This window comes from Oncorhynchus clarkii, chromosome 4, assembly GCF_045791955.1.
Source record: "Oncorhynchus clarkii lewisi isolate Uvic-CL-2024 chromosome 4, UVic_Ocla_1.0, whole genome shotgun sequence".
NCBI lineage: Eukaryota > Metazoa > Chordata > Actinopteri > Salmoniformes > Salmonidae > Oncorhynchus > Oncorhynchus clarkii.
Genome location: NC_092150.1, coordinates 94,401,026 through 94,422,666, shown reverse-complemented (window position 1 = coordinate 94,422,666; position 21,641 = coordinate 94,401,026). Strand labels below are relative to the sequence as shown.

General features: G+C 45.6%; 1 protein-coding gene across 1 annotated transcript in view; it reads right to left on the bottom strand.

Annotated features, from left to right (window-relative positions):
• LOC139407449 (GRB2 associated, regulator of MAPK1-like) overlaps nt 1-21,641 on the bottom strand; it is a 65,632-nt gene that overhangs the window by 17,469 nt on the left and 26,522 nt on the right. Inside the window, exons 2-5 of the mRNA XM_071151245.1 lie at nt 16,829-16,969; nt 2,744-2,874; nt 2,391-2,556; nt 1,132-1,346 (exon numbers count right to left, since the gene is read on the bottom strand). Coding sequence (XP_071007346.1) covers nt 1,132-1,346; nt 2,391-2,556; nt 2,744-2,874; nt 16,829-16,969 — 653 coding nt within the window. The remainder of the gene's footprint in view (nt 1-1,131; nt 1,347-2,390; nt 2,557-2,743; nt 2,875-16,828; nt 16,970-21,641) is intronic.

The following is a 21,641-nucleotide window of genomic DNA, read 5'->3' as shown; positions in this document are numbered from 1 at the left end:
AGCGTTCAACACCATAGTGCCCTCAAAGCGCATCACTAAGCTAAGGATCCTGGGACTAAACACATACCTCTGCAACTGGATCCTGGACTTCCTGACAGTGAGTGAGTGAGGGCGGTGGTGAGGGCAGGCAACAACACATCCACCACGATGATCCTCAACACTGGGGCCCTTCAGGGGTATGTACTTAGTCCCCTCCTGTACTCCCTGTTCATCCACGACTGCGTGGCCAGGCACGACTCCAACACCATCATTACGTTTGCTGACGACCCAACAGTGGTAGGCCTGATCACTGACAACGATGAGACAGCCTATAGGGAGAAGATCAGAGACCTGGCTATGTGGTGCCAGGACAACAACCTCTCCCTCAACGTCAGCAAGACAAAGGAGCTGATTGTGGACTACAGAAAATGGAGGGCCGAGCAACCCCCATCCACATCAACGGGACTGTAGTGGAGCGGGCTGAGAGTCCATTGGCGTCCACATCACTAAGGATCTATCATGGTCCAAACTAGTCTTGGGCAGTATACTGTATACCAGGTATTCGGAAATAGCCACAGATGGTTTTTCAATAACGTCATGGTTTAAACTATTTATTTTATGTTTTTTTTTACATTTAAATATTTGTAGCTACTTTTTAAGTTGAAGAAGACATTTTTGGAGAATATTGGCTGGTTGCATCACCACTTCGACCACAAGGCACTACAGAGGGTAGTGTATACGGCCCAGTCCATCACTGGGGCCAAGCTCCCTGCCATCTAGGACCTATATAACACACTGTGTCAGACCAAGGCCCTAAAAATTGTCAAAGACTCCAGACACCAGCCATAGACAGTTCTCTCTGCTACCGCATGGCAAGCTGGAACCAACAGGAGCCTGAACAACTTCTAACCACAAGCCATAAGACTGCTAAATAGTTAGTTAAATAGTTAACAGGACCATTTGCATTGACTCTTCACATACGCTCGTTACTGGTTCCCCATGTAGCCAAGATAATGTTAAGTGTTATTACTTTTCTCAACACTCTTTCTCTCTGCATTGTTGGGAAGGGCCCGTAAGTAAGCATTTCACTGTTAGTCTCCACCTGTTGTTTACAAATGCATGTGACAAATAACATTTGATTTGATGTCTCACCACGTGGCGGTCGTAGGGGTTCCGTGGTGGTCTGGTCGGCACGGTAACATTAACAGGAAGTCGGACCCTTTCGATGATGCTGCGCACCGTGTGGTCAGCTCCCAGCATGCCCTGCTCCAGAGGGGAGCGCGTGCAGAACCGTCCTCGGCAGGCGAAGGGCAGAGAGATGCTCTGATTGGTCCGATGGTTCATACACACCAGACATGGAGTTTTACCTGAAACAAAGTGAGAGCTCAGGGTGTGGTGTGAAACAGAGTGAGAGCTCAGGGTGTGGTGTGAAACAGAGAGAGAGCTCAGGGTGTGGTGTGAAACAGAGAGAGAGCTAAGGGTGTGGTGTGAAACAGAGAGAGAGAGCTCAGGGTGTGGTATGAAACAGAGAGAGAGCTCAGGGTGTGGTGTGAAACAGAGAGAGAGAGCTCAGGGTGTGGTATGAAACAGAGAGAGAGCTCAGGGTGTGGTGTGAAACAGAGAGAGAGCTCAGGGTGTGGTGTGAAATAGAGAGAGAGCTCAGGGTGTGGTATGAAACAGAGAGAGAGCTCAGGGTGTGGTATGAAACAGAGAGAGAGCTCAGGGTGTGGTGTGAAACAGAGAGAGAGCTCAGGGTGTGGTGTGAAGTAGAGAGAGAGCTCAGGGTGTGGTATGAAACAGAGAGAGAGCTCAGGGTGTGGTATGAAACAGAGAGAGAGCTCAGGGTGTGGTGTGAAACAGAGAGAGAGCTCAGGGTGTGGTGTGAAACAGAGAGAGAGCTCAGGGTGTGGTGTGAAACAGAGAGAGAGCTCAGGGTGTGGTATGAAACAGAGAGAGAGCTCAGGGTGTGGTGTGAAACAGAGAGAGAGCTCAGGGTGTGGTATGAAACAGAGAGAGAGCTCAGGGTGTGGTGTGAAATAGAGAGAGAGCTCAGGGTGTGGTATGAAACAGAGAGAGAGCTCAGGGTGTGGTGTGAAACAGAGAGAGAGCTCAGGGTGTGGTATGAAACAGAGAGAGAGAGCTCAGGGTGTGGTGTGAAACAGAGAGAGAGCTCAGGGTGTGGTGTGAAACAGAGAGAGAGCACAGGGTGTGGTATGAAACAGAGAGAGAGCTCAGGGTGTGGTATGAAACAGAGAGAGAGCTCAGGGTGTGGTGTGAAACAGAGAGAGAGCTCAGGGTGTGGTGTGAAACAGAGTGAGAGCTCAGGGTGTGGTGTGAAACAGAGAGAGAGCTCAGGGTGTGGTGTGAAACAGAGAGAGAGCTCAGGGTGTGGAGTGGTGTGTGGGTCTTACTGCGGGGGGTCTTCCCCAGGCGTCTCAGGAGCGCGCTCAGTCCAGTCTTTTCCGTGGTGGGCGTGGCTGTGAGAAACTCTGCCTTTCCCGTGAGTGACAGCTCATCACCAGGCTGCAGCACCACACTGTACGACTCACTGTCCTCACTGAACTCCCCTGACAGAACCTACACACACACACACACACACACACACACACACACACACACACACACACACACACACACACACACACACACACACACACACACACACACACACACACACACACACACACACACACACAGAGCAGGGTTTGTGATGTATAGCTAAAATAGACAGCGTAGAGCTGACTGAAGCTCCTTCACCCCTGACCTTGACAGTGAAGCTGATAGTTTCCATGGCGAAGACACGGTCAGGGAACATTCCGGCCACTTCCTCCACCGAGGAGAAATACTGGATGGGGTCCCTAACGTCTCTGTCTTCATCTATCAGACGGAACCTACCTACACACAGACAGGGAGAGACATGGTTCATTTAGTTCAATATTTCAACAACTAAAAGCATTGTATTTGGGACAAATCATTCACTAAACCTCAACTAAATGTTGTAATGCATAATGTGGAAATTGAGCAATTTGAGGTGACTAAACTGCTTGGAGTTTCCCTGGATTGTGAACTGTCATGGTCAAAACATATTGATGCAACAGTAGCTAAGATGGGGAGAAGTCTGTCCATAATAAAGCGATGCTCTACCTTCTTAACAACACTATCAACAAGGCAGGTTCTACAGGCCCTAGTTTCTACCTTCTTAACAGCACTATCAACAAGGCAGGTCCTAGGCCCTAGTTTCTACCTTCTTAACAACACTATCAACAAGGCAGGTCCTACAGGCCCTAGTTTCTACCTTTTTAACAACATTATCAACAAGGCAGGTTCTACAGGCCCTAGTTTCTACCTTCTTATCAACACTATCAACAAGGCAGGTCCAACAGGCCCTAGTTTCTACCTTCTTAACAGCACTATCAACAAGGCAGGTCCTACAGGCCCTAGTTTCTACCTTCTTAACAGCACTATCAACAAGGCAGGTCCTACAGGCCCTACTTTCTACCTTCTTAACAACACTATCAACAAGGCAGGTACTACAGGCCCTAGTTTCTACCTTCTTAACAACACTATCAACAAGGCAGGTCCTAGGCCCTAGTTTATACCTTCTTAACAGCACTATCAACAAGGCAGGTCCTACAGGCCCTACTTTCTACATTCTTAACAACACTATCAACAAGGCAGGTACTACAGGCCCTAGTTTTGTCACACCTGGACTACTGTTCAGTCGTGTGGTCAGGTGCCACAAAAAGGGACTTAAGAAAATTACAAATGGCTCAGAACAGGGCAGCACAGCAGCACGGCTGGCCCTTGGATGTACACAGAGCTAATATTAATAATATGAAATTTCAATCTCTCCTGGCTCCCAATAGACATGCCACCAGAGGTCTCTTTACAGTCCCCAAGTCCAGAACAGACTATGGGAGATGCACAATACTACATAGAGCCAAGACAACATGGAACTCTATTCCACATCAAATAACTGATGCGAATACATCTTATGGAACAGCGGGGACTGTGAAGTAAAACAAACATGATAACACACGTACTATACAGACATGTACACATGGATTTTGTGTTATAGATATGCGGTAGTAGAGTAGAGGGCACACACTTACTGTGTTGTGAAATTTGTTATGATTGTATTGTAATGTTTTAAAATGCATAACTGCTTTAATTTTGCTGGACCCCAGGAAGAGTAGCTGCTGACTTGGCAGGAACTAATGGGGATCCATAACAAACCCCAGGAAGAGTAGCTGCTGCCTTGGCAGGAACTAATGGGGATCCATAACAAACTCCAGGAAGAGTAGCTGCTGCCTTGGCAGGAACTAATGGGGATCCATAATAAACCCCAGGAAGAGTAGCTGCTGCCTTTGCATGAACTAATGGGGATCCATAATAAACCCCAGGAAGAGTAGCTGCTGCCTTGGCAGGAACTAATGGGGATCCATAATAAACCCCAGGAAGAGTAGCTACTGCCTTGGCAGGAACTAATGGGGATCCATAATAAACCCCAGGAATAGTAGCTGCTGCCTGGGCAGGAACTAATGGGGATCCATAATAAACCCCAGGAAGAGTAGCTGCTGCCTTGGCAGGAACTAATGGGGATCCATAATGAACCCCAGGAAGAGTAGCTACTGCCTTGGCAGGAACTAATGGGGATCCATAATAAACCCCAGGAAGAGTAGCTGCTGCCTTGGCAGGAACTAATGGGGATCCATAATAAACCCCAGGAATAGTAGCTGCTGCATTTGCAGGAACTAATGGTGATCCATAATAAAACACAGGAAGAGTAGCTGCTGCCTTGGCAGGAACTAATGGGGATCCATAATAAACCCCAGGAAGAGTAGCTGCTGCCTTGGCAGGAACTAATGGGGATCCATAATAAACCCCAGGAAGAGTAGCTGCTGCCTTGGCAGGAACTAATGGGGATCCATAATAAACCCCAGGAAGAGTAGCTGCTGCCTTGGCAGGAACTAATGGGGATCCATAATAAACCCCAGGAATAGTAGCTGCTGCATTTGCAGGAACTAACGGGGATCCATAATAAATATAATTACAAAAATATGGAGGAGACGTGGTCTCTAAACGTGGAGGAGACGTGGTCTCTAAACATGGAGGAGATGTGGTCTCTAAACGTGGGGGAGACGTGGTCTCTAAACCTGGGGGAGACGTGGTCTCTAAACATGGGGGAGACGTGGCCTCTAAACGTGGGGGAGACGTGGTCTCTCAGAAAGAAAAGGAAGGTGTCCAGACTTTCTATAACAAATATTAAAAAGCAGACTACTGTTGCCAGTGGCGTAAACCCCCCCCTTAGCTAACTCTGGCCTCCTCTCTCAGCCAATCAGAAGCTAGAGGGGTTGTTATGGTAACCTTTTAACAAGCTCCATTCTCACGCTGAACAAAGATACATCACTATGGAGACACACAAACACACACACAACCTCCATCTGTCTCCCCCTTCTCTCCTCCTCTCCTCCTCCTTGTCTCCTCCTCCATTTCTCTTCCTCTTACCTCCTCACCTCCAGCTCCTGTCTTCCTCCCCCTCCTCTCCTTCCCTCCTCCTTTTCTCCTCCCTCGTTCTCCTCTTCCCCCCTCTGATCCACAACAACAACAGACACATTTCTCCAAAGGTCTGAAATATCAGCCCTAACCCCTCCCCTCCCCTTGATTTCTGCTCTCGTAAAAGCCTGGGTTTTCTGCACGTTAGCACTAGAAGCTTATTACCTAAAATGGATCAATTGAAAGTGTGGGTTCACAGCTCCAATCCAGATGTGTTGGTCATTACTGAGACGTGGTTAAGGAAGAGTGTTTTGGATACTGATGTTAACCTTAATGGTTATAACCTTTTTCGGCAAGACAGATCTTCCAAAAGGTGGTGGAGTGGCAATCTTTACCAAGGATCACCTTCAGTGCTCGGTTGTCTCCACCAAGTCTGTCCCCAAACAATCTGATTTGCTGGTTTTGAGCATTAAACTTTCAAATAGCTCTTTGTTGACTGTTGCTGGGTGTTATCAATCTCCATCAGCACCGGCCTGTAGCTCTCTCCTGGCCTCTTACACCAAGTCTGAATCTGTCCTGCTAGGTGACCTAAACTGGGACATGCTTACCACCTGACCAAGTCCTAAAGAAATGGGACTCCCTAAATCTTTCTGAGATTATTACCAATCCTACAAAGTATGACTCCAAACACCCAGAAAAGGCTACTCTCCTTGATGTTATCCTCACAAATAATCCTGATATGTATCAGTCTGGTGTTTTCTCTAATTACCTTAGTGATCACTGTTTTACAGCCTGTGTTCATAAAGGCTGCTCAGTGAAACGACCTGCCCTGATTTGTAGCAGACGCTTGCTAAAAAACTTTAATGAGAAAGCCTTCCTTCATGAACTGGCCTCTGTAAAATGGTACAGAATCAGCTTGATCCCCTCTGTTGAAGACGGTATTGTCAACAAACACGCCACCATAAAGAAAAGGATAATTAAAAACAGGTTCAGCCCCTGGTTCTACCCTGATCTTGAAGAGTTACTCCACCTCAAGAATTCCATTTGGCGAAAGGCTCGGCACACGCATACTCAGGCTGACTGGCTCTGATTCAGGCAAATGAGAAATAAGTGCACTCAGGCTATCCGGAAGGCCAAAGTTAGCTATTTTTACGGAGCAGTTCTCTCACTGTGGGTCTATCCCCAAGAAGTTCTGGAAAACGGTTAAAGACCTGGAGAATAAACCCTCCTCCTCACCTTCTCTCAGCACATATCAAAGCTGCAGGCTAAAGTTAAATCTAGACTTGGTTTCCTCTATCGTAATCACTCCCCTTTCACCCCAGCTGCCAAACTAACCCTGATTCAGATGACCATCCTACTCATGCTAGTTTACGGAGACATAATTTATAGATCAGCAGGTAAGGGTGCTCTCTAGCGGCTAGATGTTCTTTACCATTCGGCCATCAGATTTTCCACCAATGCTCCTTATAAGACACATCACTGCACTCTATACTTCTCTGTAAACTGGTCATCTCTGTCTACCCGTCACAAGACCCACTGGTTGATGCTTTTTATAAAACCCTCTTAGGCCTCACTCCCCTCTATCTGAGATATCTACTGCAGCCCTCATCCTCCACATACAACACCTGTTCATTCCCCCCTATCTGAGATATCTACTGCAGCCCTCATCCTCCACAACCCTCTTAGACCTCACTCCCCCCTATCTGAGATACCTACTGCAGCCCTCATCCTCCACATACAACACCTGTTCTGCCAGTCACATTCTGTTTAAAGGTCCCCAAAACACACACATCCCTGGGTTGCTCCTCTTTTCAGTTTGCTCTTTGTGCTGTTGTTTGTGCCCAATAATGTTTGTACCATGTTTTGTTGCTACCATGTTGTTGTTATGTTGTGTTGCTGCCATGGTGTTGTTATGTTGTGTTGCTGCCATGGTGTTGTTATGTTGTGTTGCTGCCATGTTGTTGTCTTAGGTCTCTCTTTATGTAGTGTTGTGTTGTCATGTGTTGCTGCCATGTTGTTGTCTTAGGTCTCTCTTTATGTAGTGTTGTGTTGTCGCTCTTGTCATGATGTGTGTTTTGTTCTATATTTTAATTACATTTATTTGTATCCCCAGCCCCCCGTCCCCAAAGGAGGCCTTTTGCCTTTTGTTAGGTGGTCATTGTAAATTCGAATTTGTTCTTAACTGACTTGCCTCATTAAATACTGCTACTCTGTTATTATCTATGCAAAGTCACTTCAATAACTCTACCTACATGTACATATTACCTCAACTAACCGGTGCCCCCGCACATTGACTCTGTACCGGTGCCCCCTGTATATAGCCTCCACATTGACTCTGTACCGGTACCCCCTGCATATAGCCTCCGCATTGACTCTGTACCATAACACCCTGTATATAGCCTCCACATTGACTCTGTACCATAACACCCTGTATATAGCCTCCACATTGACTCTGTACCGGTACCCCCTGTATATAGCCTCCACATTGACTCTGTACCGGTGCCCCCTGTATATAGCCTCCACATTGACTCTGTACCGGTACCCCCTGTATATAGCCTCCACATTGACTCTGTACCGGTGCCCCCTGTATATAGCCTCCACATTGACTCTGTACCGGTACCCCCTGCATATAGCCTCCGCATTGACTCTGTACCGGTACCCCCTGTATATAGCCTCCACATTGACTCTGTACCGGTACCACCTGTATATAGCCTGTCGTGGAAATTTCCTTAATTACCAAATGATGAGAGAGCAAATCACACACCAGTCAGAGTTATGCTTAATCTTCACCTTTAATCATAATTAAGCTTTTGCAATAGCATTTTGACTTTCAACAGTTCAGTATCTCTAATGAAAAGTTGAGAGTGCTCAACATAATGGCAAATGGGTTCCTTTATAGCAAAGATCCACCCCCTCCCTAGACGACATGACAACCCACAGGTCTTAGGAACTTACAAAAATAAAGACTTTACTTCAGAGAGGAATATCCCCTAGCCAGACAGATTTGGCTAAAAATTATCGTTCAGTTTGGTCTCCTAAACAAAGCTCTTATCTCGTCCTTGGTACAAAATGGTACCAAGACATTACCCCCACCCTATGATATATATCAAATTGTCATTTAGATACAACCAATTCTAAATACAACCAATCCTGGACAAACTCACAGAGAGGAGAGTGAGGCTATCGGTCAACAAAAGAGGGAGCATAGAATGATTCCAGACACAGCCATCCTCCTCTCCCCGATGGGAAAAGTAGGGAGTGACCGGCACACAGACACAGTGGAGCAAAAGATATGTTTACACATGATGACACCTTGACCTCTCCCCTCTCTGCGGCCCAAGCAACTTAGTCCTGACAGAGAACAGATAACTGCCAATGGCCACCACTATAGTACAACAAAAGACATTCTTATGAGAAATAACTCATAAGCATATCATGAAAATAAAACATCCAATCTATGTTACCCAACTAATTCTGATTAATCCCCAACAAGCCTCCATATTGACTCTGTACTAGTACCCCCTGTGTATAGCCTCCATGTTGACTCTGTACCGGCCCTGTATATAGCCTCCACATTGACTCTGTACCGGTACCCCCTGTACATAGCCTCCACATTGACTCTGTACCGGTACCCCCTGTATATAGCCTCCACATTGACTCTGTACCGCTACCCCCTGTATATAGCCTCCACATTGACTCTGTACCGGTACCCCCTGTATATAGCCTCCACATTGACTCTGTAATGGTACCCCCTGTATATAGGCTTCACATTGACTCTGTACCATAACACCCTATATATAGCCTCCACATTGATTCTGTACCGTAACACCCTGTATATAGCCTCCACATTGACTCTGTACCGGTACCCCCTGTATATAGCCTCCACATTGACTCTGTACCATAACACCCTGTATATAGCCTCCACATTGATTCTGTACCATAACACCCCGTATATAGCCTCCACATTGACTCTGTACCCTAACACCTTGTATATAGCCTCCACATTGACTCTGTACCGTAACACGCTGTATATAGCCTCCACATTGACTCTGTACCGGTACCCCCTGTATATAGCCTCCACATTGACTCTGTACCGGTACCCCCTGTATATAGCCTCCACATTGACTCTGTACCGGTACCCCCTGTATATAGCCTCCACATTGACTCTGTACCGGTACCCCCTGTATATAGCCTCCACATTGACTCTGTACCGGTACCCCCTGTATATAGCCTCCACTTTGACTCTGTACCGGTACACACTGCATATAGCCTCCACAATGACCCTGTACTGGTGCCCCCTGTATATAGCCTCCACATTGACTCTGTACCGGTACCCCCTGTATATAGCCTCCACATTGACTCTGTACTGGTACCCCAAGCATATAGCCTCCACATTGACTCTGTACCGGTACCCCCTGTATATAGCCTCCACATTGACTCTGTACCGGTACCCCCTGTATATAGCCTCCACATTGACTCTTTACCGGTACCCCCTGTATATAGCCTCCACATTGACTCTGTACTGGTACCCCCTGCATATAGCCTCCACATTGACTCTGTACTGGTACCCCCTGCATATAGCCTCCACATTGATTCTGTACCGGAACCCCCTGTATATAGCCTCCACATTGACTCCATATCGGTACCCCCTGTATATAGCCTCCACATTGACTCTGTACCGGTACCCCCATACCTTAAGGGAACATTTTGACATTTCGTGTATGGTTAGTGAGAAAGTCCATATTGGAAATGTACGGTCCCTTACTAGACGTCTGAAAACGTTTCTAAAATTCGCGGTCGGCGTCGGGCCGTGCAGTAGGGCCGGACCTACCGGGAAGTCATCAAATGAACTTCGGTTTCCGTTTTATAAAATAATCAAATTTTGGTAATTTTTCCGCTATCCCGGAAATTCCCACAAGAGGGCATAAGGAATCATATGGCAATTGTACTAAACATCACGAATCACGAAGGGGCCTTATCTCGAAAACGGAAAATATTTTGAAGCCGAAACTTGGTGAGCGTAGGTTTGGCATAATGGGCAGTTGGCCCCGAACAAGATGGCGTCTAGGCCTCAACGGTTTTTGAGTTATGGCCATTTCTCTGGGATTAAAGGTCCAAAATGGAAATAGAGAAATAATTTTTCCACTTCACGTCAAAGTCAAGGAGCCTCCGGTGTCAATAAAAAAAGAACCAGCTATTTTTCTATCGTCATTTAAGAGAAATTGTACAATGACAAATTGGGGATGTTCAAAGATAGGTGTTTTTTTATTTCAACAGTTACAGATCCAGTTGCAGGGTGTTCATACAAATCTTTTTAAAGTGTGCTGCGGAGCTCTGCGAGATTTCTGTGATTTTCTATGATTTTCTGAAATAACACACACATACTAACCCCTCCGTAAATAACTCAGTTCTTAACGTAAAGACTTAAAACTCAGGATTATGTAAAGGCATACCCCAATCAGGATATGAGTTTATTTATAGCTTCCTTTGCCAACCGGAAGTACCTTAAATGGTGTCATAGTGGCTGTTTCCAAGGGTTAAAGAGTTCAGATCTTTTCAAAACTTCATATGTGTGATTAGGCAACCCCCATGAACTGTAAGTCAGTAATTTCTCCCAACAGATGTCAAAGAGAAGCTCTCACACACACACACAGCAAGGATGGAGTGAAAAAGTGCGGTGCTTAAAGACACAGAGAGCAGGCAATGGCATAAACATAATCTCTAGGCCGTGCCGAGTTCAACGAGATATTCCGCTTGACCGTAGCTCGCTCGGTCTAAGCGCAGCGACCATTAGAAAAGTAGGCCCAAAATGAAGCCTGCCCCACAATGTCATTTCCTTTTGGGTGACAGTGAGAGAACCGTTAGGGTGAGATGCACAATTCGACCTCAGGTACGTTCCCGAGGTCCTTCCGATCAGTGCAAGCCTAACCTTGACCGTGTGGCATTAACCCTTAACAGTTAAAAGAAGGTGTTTATATCAAAACAGTTTGCATTGACTTCTCTCCCCATAGGAATACATAGCCTGCTCCTCTAAATTCAACCTGAGGCCTAAGTGGGTTATGAATGCCTTATGAACCTGTCTTCTATGACAGTCCATCAGACCACTATGAGGTCTACCTGTGTAAATTCTAAGCTTCCTGAAGCAACCGGAAGTGGTTAAAATCACCCTAAAAGTGTTTTGAAAAACATAACCTGTCATTATGAAAATCACTGTATTCAAACCTGTGTAGATCAGTCAATTCTTAACTTAAAGACTTAAAACTCAGGATTCTGTAAGTGGCTATGTCAATCAAGGCATGTGTTTACTTATAGCTTCCTGTGCCAACCGGTATATGTGTGACTAGGTAACCCTCCTGAACTGTAAATCAGTCATTTATTCCAACAGATGTCAAAGAGAAGCTCTCACACACACACACAGCAAGGATGGAGTGAAAAAGTGCGGTGCTTAAAGACACAGAGAGCAGGCAATGGTATTACCATAATCTCTAGGCCGTGCCGAGTTCAACGAGATATTCCGCTTGACCGTAGCTCGCTCGGTCTAAGCGCAGCGACCATTAGAAAAGTAGGCCCAAAATGAAGCCTTCACCACAATGTCATTTGATTTTGGGTGACAGCGGCGGAACCGTTAGGTTTAGAAGGACAATTCAACCACAGGAATGTTCCTAAGGTCCTCCCGATCTTTGCATGCCTAACCTTTACCGTGTGGCATTAACCCTTAACAGTAAAACAGTGTTTTTTGATCTCACAGTTTGCATTGACTTCTCTCCCCATAGGAATACATTGCCTGCACTCCTAAATTCAACCTGAAGCCTATGTGGGTTATGAATGCCTTATAAACCTGTCTTCAATGCCAATCCATCAGGCCACTATGAGGTCTACCTGTGTCGATTCTAAGCTTCCTGGAGCAACCGGAAGTGGTTAAATTCACCCAAAATGTATGTTGATGTACATAACCTGCAAATGTGAAAATGACTGCATTCAACCCTGTGTAGATCAGTCAATTCTTAACATAAAGACTTTTAACTCAGGATTCTGTAAGAGAATACCCAAAGCAAGATATGTGTTTACCTATAGCTTCCTGTGCCAACCGGAAGTGCCTTTAATTGGGTCACAGTGTCTGTTTCGAAGGGTTAAAAAAGTCACATCTCTCCAAAACTTCATATGTGGGACTAGATAACCCTCCTGAACTGTAAATCAGTCATTTCTCCCAACAGATGTCAAAGAAAAGCTCTCTCTCACACACACACACACAGACACACACACACAGCAAGGATGGAGTGATAAAGTGTGGTGCTTAAAGACACAGAGAGCAGGCAATGGTATTACCATAATCCCTAGGCCGTGCCGAGTTCAACGAGATATCCCGCTTGACCGTAGCTCGCTCGGTCTAAGCGCAGCGACCATGAGAAAAGTAGGCCCAAAATGAAGCCTGCACCACAACGTCATTTGCTTTTGGGTGACAGCGGAGGAACCGTTAGGTTTAGAAGGACAATTCAACCACAGGAATGTTCCTAAGGTCCTCCCGATCTGTGCAAGCCTAACCTTAACCGTGTGGCATTAACCCTTAACAGTAAAACAGTGTTTTTTGATCTCACAGATTACAATGACATCTCTCCCCATAGGAATACATTGCCTGCTCCCCTAAATTCAACCTGAAGCCTATGTGGGTTATGAATGTCGTATGAAACTGTCTTCGATGACAGTCCATCAGGCCACTACGAGGTCTACCTGTGTTGATTCTAAGCTTCCTGGACCAACCGGAAGTGGTTAAAATCACCCTAAAAGTGTTTATCCATAACCTGCCTGCAGTTTGATAGACATTGTGCATTCAACCCTGTGTAAATCAGTAAATTCTTAACATAAAGACTTAAAACTCAGGATTCTGTAAAAGCATACCCCAATGAAGATATGTGTTGATTTATAGCTTGCTGTTTCGAGGGGTTAAAAAAGTCTGATATTTCCAAAACTTCATATATGTGATTAGGCAACCCCCATGAACTGTAAATCAGTCATTTTTCCCATAAAATTTCAAAGGAAAACTAAATCACTCACACACACAGCTTGGAAAGAGGGACCCATTGGGGTGCGTAGAGACATACACTGCCTGCATTAGTTAACCTTGTTGGAACTTTTAAAGAACCGTCAGACCTAGAGTTCCAAAACTTTAGAAACCTGTTCTAGACCTCAGGTCGATAGTGCGTGGTGAGTTAGGTGGCTCTAGAAGGTTCTCGGACCGAGAAACAGCCTCGTACATTTGCAATGACTTCAATTCATTTTGACCATTACAAAAATGACGACATTTAGAAAAGTCTCAGAGACGCAAGACTAGGTGCATTGAAACCGGCTCGGTCCATAGAGACGGACCCCAATGTTTCTGTCCGATAGCTCATTCAAGGACCCCGTAGCAAGTCATGGAAAAAAGTGGATTTTCAGCACCAATTAGGGTTTTGCTCAGACACCAAATGACCTATCGAGCCGAAACTTGGGATTCGGGGTCGCCTCAGCTAGGCCTACACATAACATAAGAAATGGACCCGCAGCTAGAACGTAACTACGTGTTTTATGGTTTTTTTATGGTTTGAACCAAAGGCGTTGTGAATTTTGGGCCAGCTCTGAAGTATGTAATAGTTGGCTACTAAACGAGTTGGAAAAAGTGGGTTTGGTGTCAGTTTGTATCAGTTTGGTGTCAGAATGATATCTAATTGACTGATGGACTCTTGTCCATTTGCAATATGTTTAAACAGTGAGGTACCATCACCAAAGTGACATTCTGAAATCAACCCTAATGAGCCATTGAGATGAACCAGAATCACTGCCCAGCCATCCCGAGTTCATCGGGCCAGTCAATTTCACATTCCTGCAGGATTTTTATAGCATGACAAATTCGTGATGGTACCTGCCCATTGAACCATATTGCAAATGCACAGTGACTTTGCAAAAGTAAGAAAACATAAACAAATGGACATAATGAAATCACCATATTTTTATTTTTGGGTTACCAGTTGCACAACAATGCACGTGCATTTGCAATATGATTCTATAGTGAAAAAACATCACCAAATGGACATTCTGAAATCAACCCTAACGAGCGATTGAGATGAACCAGAATCACTGCCCAGCCATCCCGAGTTCATCGGGCCAGTCAATTTCACATTCCTGCAGGATTTTTAAAGCATGACAAATTCGTGATGGTACCTGCCCATTGAACCATATTGCAAATGCACAGTGACTTTGCAAAAGTAAGAAAACATAAACAAATGGACATAATGAAATCATGAAAATAATGCGTATCCATCAGAATATTTTAAACAGTCCATAAAGCACTCAGGACGGCCCCCATGGATAGAGGGCCTTAGTAGGGCACTCCCATAGCGGGCATGGACAATAGGAGTCCCGGTAAATGCATTTACAACCATATTTTTTATTTTGGGGTTACCAGTTGCACAACAATGCACGTGCATTTGCAATATGATTCAATAGTGAAAAAAACATCACCAAATGGACATGATGAAATAAACACAACGAGTGATGGAAAGGAACAACTATCACTGCCCGGCCATCCTGTGTTCATCAGGTCAGTCAATTTTGCATTTCTGCAGGATTTTTGACCATGCCAAATTCGTGATGGTACATGCCCATTGAAACATATTGCAAATGCACGTGCGCTTGCAATATGATTATATAGTGAAAAAACATCACCAAATGGACATGATGAAATCAACACAACGAGTGATGGAAAGGAACAACTATCACTGCCCGGCCATCCTGTGTTCATCAGGTCAGTCAATTTTGCAATTCTGCAGTATTTTTGAGCAAAGGCCAAAGAAAAAGTGACTTTTGACTTTGACTTTTGACTTCCTATGAAATCATATTGCAAATGGACAAAACATGTGCCTTGTGCACAAGTAAAAAAAAATATATGATAATACAAGTTGACAAAAGTATAGTTTGAGCAAAGTATAGTTTGACTTTTGAGCATGCCAAATTCATGATGGTAAATTCCCATTGAAACATATTGCAAATGCACGTGCATTTGCAATATGATTCAATAGTGAAAAAAACATCAAACAAATTGACATGATGAAATCAACACAACGAGTAATGGAAAGGAACAACTATCACTGCCCGGCCATCCCGAGTTCATCAGGCCAGTCAATTTTGGCATTTGGCCCCCCAAAAAGTGACTTTTGACTTCCTATGAAATCATATTGCAAATGGACAAAACATATGCCTTATGCGCATGTAATAAAAAAAAAAAATTATGATAATAAAATTGGACAATAATAGGAAGTACCGTATCACCCTGCATATAGCTTCCACATTGACTCTGTACCGTAATACCCTGTATATAGCCTCCACATTGACTCTGTACCAGTACCCCCTGCATATAGCCTCCACATTGACTCTGTACCGGGACCCCCTGTATATAGCCTCCACATTGACTCTGTACCGGTACCCCCTGTATATAGCCTCCACATTGACTCTGTACCGGTACCCCCTGTATATAGCCTCCACATTGACTCTGTACCGGTACCCACTGCATATAGCCTCCACATTGACTCTGTACAGTAACACCCTGTATATAGCCTCCACATTGACTCTGTACCGTAATACCCTGTATATAGCCTCCACATTCACTCTGTACCGGTACCCCATGTATATAGCCTCCACATTGACTCTGTACCGGTACCCACTGCATATAGCCTCCACATTGACTCTGTACAGTAACACCCTGTATATAGCCTCCACATTGACTCTGTACCGTAATACCCTGTATATAGCCTCCACATTGACTCTGTACCGGTACCCCCTGCATATAGCCTCCACACTGACTCTGTACCGTATCACCCTGCATATAGCCTCCACATTGACTCTGTACCGGTACCCCCTGTATATAGCCTCCACATTGACTCTGTACCGGTACCCCCTGAATGTAGCCTTGTTATTGTTATTTACTGCTGCTCTTTAATTATTTGTTATTCTTATCTCTTGCTTTTTTAAAAACGTTTTTTTGTAGGTATTTTCGTAAAGCTGGTTAAGGGCTTGTAAGTCAGCATTTTACTGTAAGGTCTACACTTGTTGTATTCGGCGCATGTGACAAATAACATTTGATTTAATAAAGGTTAAAGAAAATAAATACAAAAATTCCATAACACCCCCCCACACACACTCCACAGGACTAGATGAGCTAACACAGGAAACTCACGGACCAATCAGAGAAGAGCTACAGACAGAACACTGATCCGCAGATGACAGACAACACCTGGTATTGTAGAGGTGTGTGTGTGTGTGTGTGTGTGTGTGTGTGTGTGTGTGTGTGTGTGTGTGTGTGTGTGTGTGTGTGTGTTCTCACCCTGGTACTGTAGAGGAATGTCTATCTTGGGTCCGATGACGTAGTGTCCTTCTTCCAGAGAGAGAGCGGTGACGGTGGTCCACTGACGACACGAGTGGAGCACCACCATATCATCCTCACACAGACCATCTACACACTCCCCTAGAGACCCAGACGCACAAACACACACGTTACAACCATCTACACACTCCCCTAGAGACCCAGACGCACAAACACACACGTTACAACCATCTACAGACTCCCCTAGAGACCCAGACGCACAACCATCTACACACTCCCCTAGAGACCCAGACGCACAAACACACACGTTACAACCATCTACACACTCCCCTAGAGACCCAGACGCACAAACACACACGTTACAACTATCTACACACTCCCCTAGAGACCCAGACGCACAAACACACACGTTACAACCATCTACACACTCCCCTAGAGACCCAGACGCACAACCATCTACACAGTCCCCTAGAGACCCAGACGCACAACCATCTACACAGTCCCCTAGAGACCCAGACGCACAACCATCTACACAGTCCCCTAGAGACCCAGACGCACAACCATCTACACACTCCCCTAGAGACCCAGACGCACAACCATCTACACACTCCCCTAGAGACCCAGACGCACAACCATCTACACAGTCCCCTAGAGACCCAGACGCACAACCATCTACACACTCCCCTAGAGACCCAGACGCACAACCATCTACACAGTCCCCTAGAGACCCAGACGCACAAAAACACGTTACAACCATCTACACACTCCCCTAGAGACCCAGACGCACAAACACACACGTTACAACCATCTACACACTCCCCTAGAGACCCAGACGCACAACCATCTACACACTCCCCTAGAGACCCAGACGCACAACCATCTACACAGTCCCCTAGAGACCCAGACGCACAAACATCTACACACTCCCCTAGAGACCCAGACGCACAAACATCTACACAGTCCCCTAGAGACCCAGACGCACAAACACACACATTTCAACCATCTACACACTCCCCTAGAGACCCAGACGCACAAACACACACCTTACAACCATCTACACACTCCCCTAGAGACCCAGACGCACAAACACACACCTTACAACCAACCTAGAGACCCAGACGCACAAACACACACGATACAACCATCTACACACTCCCCTAGAGACCCAGATGCACAAACACACACCTTACAACCATCTACACACTCCCCTAGAGACCCAGACGCACAAACACACACGTTACAACCATCTACACACTCCCCTGGAGACCCAGACACACAAACAAACAGGATACAACCATCTACACACTCCCCTAGAGACCCAGACGCACAAACACACACCTTACAACCATCACAGGTGTGACTAATTCCCTAATTACTGTGCTCTTAATTGAGATACTGTTAACGGATTGATTCATTGAGAGCTTGTTAACGGATTGATTCATTGAGAGCTTGTTAACGGATTGATTCATTGAGAGCTTGTTAACGGATTGATTCATAGAGAGCTTGTTAACGGATTGAATCATTGAGAGCTTGTTAACGGATTGATTCATTGAGAGCTTGTTAACGGATTGATTCATTGAGAGCTTGTTAACTGATTGATTCATTGAGAGCTTGTTAATGGATTGATTCATTGAGAGCTTGTTAACTGATTGATTCATTGTGAGCGTGTTAACTGACTGATTCATTGAGAGCTTGTTAAGGGATTGATTCATTGAGAGCTTGTTAACTGATTGATTCATTGAGAGCTTGTTAACGGATTGATTCATTGAGAGCTTGTTAACGGATTGATTCATTGTGAGCTTGTTAACTGACTGATTCATTGTGAGCGTGTTAACTGACTGATTCATTGAGAGCTTGTTAAGGGATTGATTCATTGAGAGCTTGTTAACTGACTGATTCATTGAGAGCTTGTTAACTGATTGATTCATTGAGAGCTTGTTAACTGATTGATTCATTGAGAGCTTGTTAACGGATTGATTCATTGAGAGCTTGTTAACTGATTGATTCATTGAGAGCTTGTTAACGGATTGATTCATTGAGAGCTTGTTAACTGATTGATTCATTGAGAGCTTGTTAACTGATTGATTCATTGAGAGCTTGTTAACGGATTGATTCATTGAGAGCTTGTTAACTGATTGATTCATTGAGAGCTTGTTAACGGATTGATTCATTGAGAGCTTGTTAACTGATTGATTCATTGAGAGCTAAGGTACAGGTGAGAGGTGTGGCTGCCCAGGGGAAGGTACAGGGAAGAGGTGTGGCTGCCCAGGCGAAGGTACAGGGGAGAGGTGTGGCTGCCCAGGGGAAGGTACAGGGTAGAGGTGTGGCTGCCCAGGGGAAGGTACAGGGGAGAGGTGTGGCTGCCCAGGGGAAGGTACAGGGGAGAGGTGTGGCTGCCCAGGGGAAGGTACAGGGGAGGGGTGTGGCTGCCCAGGGGAAGGTACAGGGGAGAGGTGTGGCTGCCCAGGGGAAGGTACAGGGGAGAGGTGTGGCTGCCCAGGGGAAGGTACAGGGGAGGGGTGTGGCTGCCCAGGGTAAGGTACAGATGAGAGGTGTGGCTGCCCAGGGGAAGGTACAGGGTAGAGGTGCGGCTGCCCAGTGGAAGGTACAGAGGTGAGGTGTGGCTGCCCAGGGGAATGTACAGGGGAGAGGCGAAGCTGTGGTTTTGCCAGGAGAAGTATGACTTAATGATGATGACTTGAGTTACTTCCTCTCACCACTGTTGAGCTGGTGGTAGCTGTTAATGCTGACTACTGGACTTGGAGAAAAATCCACTTGTGAGCTGTGACTGTTCTTCCACTCAAACCCAATCTAAAGAACATGTAGCCTGTGGCAGCAGTGTTGTCCAGAGCTCACCATGTAAACCTAGGGGGTGTGGTCAGATATATGTAAACCTAGGGGGGGTGTAGTCAGATCTATGTATACCTAGGGGGTGTTGTCAGATCGATGTAAACCTAGGGGGGTGTAGTCAGATCTATGTAAACCTAAAGGGGTGTTGTCAGATCTATGTAAACCTAGGGGGGTGTAGTCAGATTCATTCTAAACCTAGGAGGTGTTATAAAATCTATGGTACCAATGGGGGTGTAGTCAGATCTATGGTACCTAGGGGGGTGCTGTCAGATCTATGTAAACATAGGGGGTGTTGTCAGATATATGTAAACCTAGGGGGGTGTAGTCAGATCAATGGCACCTAGGGGGGTGTTGTCAGATCTATGGTACCTAGGGGGGTGTTGTCAGATCTATGGTACCTAGGTCGGTGTGGTCAGATCTATGTAAACCTAGGGGGGTGTAGTCAGATCTATGTAAACCTAGGGGGGTGTAGTCAGATATATGGCAACTAGGGGTGTGTAGTCAGATCTATGTAAACCTAGGGGGGTGTTGTCAGATCTATGTAAACCTAAGGGGGGTGTAGTCAGATCTATGGTACCTAGGGGGGTGTAGTCAGATCTATGTAAACCTAGGGGGGTGTAGTCAGATCTATGTAAACCTAGGGGGGTGTAGTCAGATCTATGGTACCTAGGGGGGTGTTGTCAGATCTATGTAAACCTAGGGGGGTGTAGTCAGATCTATGGTACCTAGGGGTGTGTAGTCAGATCTATTTAAACCTAGGGGGGTGTAGTCATATCTATGGTACCTAGGAGGGTGTAGTCAGATCTAGGTAAACCTAGGGGGGTGTAGTCTGATCTATGTAAACCTAGGGGGGTGTTGTCAGATCTATGTAAACCTAGGGGGGTGTAGTCAGATCTATGTAAACCTAAAGGGGTGTTGTCAGATCTATGTAAACCTAGGGGGGTGTAGTCAGATCTATTTAAACCTAGGAGGTGTAGTCAGATCTATGCTACCAAGGGGGGTGTAGTCAGATCTATGGTACCTATGGGGGTGCTGTCAGATCTATGTAAACATAGGGGGTGTTGTCAGATATATGTAAATCTAGGGGGGTGTAGTCAGATCAATGGCACCTAGGGGGGTGTTGTCAGATCTATGTAAACATAGGGGGTGTTGTCAGATATATGTAAACCTAGGGGGGTGTAGTCAGATCTATGGTACCTAGGGGGGTGTTGTCAGATCTATGGTACCTAGGGGGTTGTTGTCAGATCTATGGTACCTAGGTGAGTGTGGTCAGATCTATGTAAACCTAGGGGGTGTAGTCAGATCTATGTAAACCTAGGGGGTGTAGTCAGATCTATGAACACCTAGGGGGGTGTAGTCAGATCTATGTAAACCTAGGGGGTGTAGTCAGATCTCTTTAAAACTAGGGGGGTGTAGTCAGGTCTATGTAAACCTAGGGGGTTGTAGTCAGATCTATGTAAACCTAGGGGGTGTTGTCAGATCTATGTAAACCTTGAGGTGTAGTCAGATCTATGGTACCAAGGGGGGTGTAGTCAGATCTATGGTACTTAGGTGGGTGTGGTCAGATCTTTGTAAACCTAGGAGGGTGTTGTCAGATCTATGTAAACCTAGGGGGGTGTAGTCAGATCTATGTTACCTAGGGGGGTGTGGTCAGATCTATGTAAACCTAGGGGGGTGTTGTCAGATCTATGTAAACCTAGAGGGGTGTAGTCATATCTATGGCACCTAGGAGGGTGTAGTCAGTTCTATGTAAACCTAGGGGGGTGTAGTCTGATCTATGTAAACCTAGAAGATCTATGTAAACCTAGAGTCAGATCTATTTAAACTAAGTGTAGTCAGATCTATGGTACCAAGGGGGGTGTAGTCAGATCTATGGTACCTAGGGGGGTGTGGTCAGATCTATGTAAACCTAGGGGGGTGTTGTCAGATCTATGTAAACCTAGGGGGGTGTAGTCAGATCTAT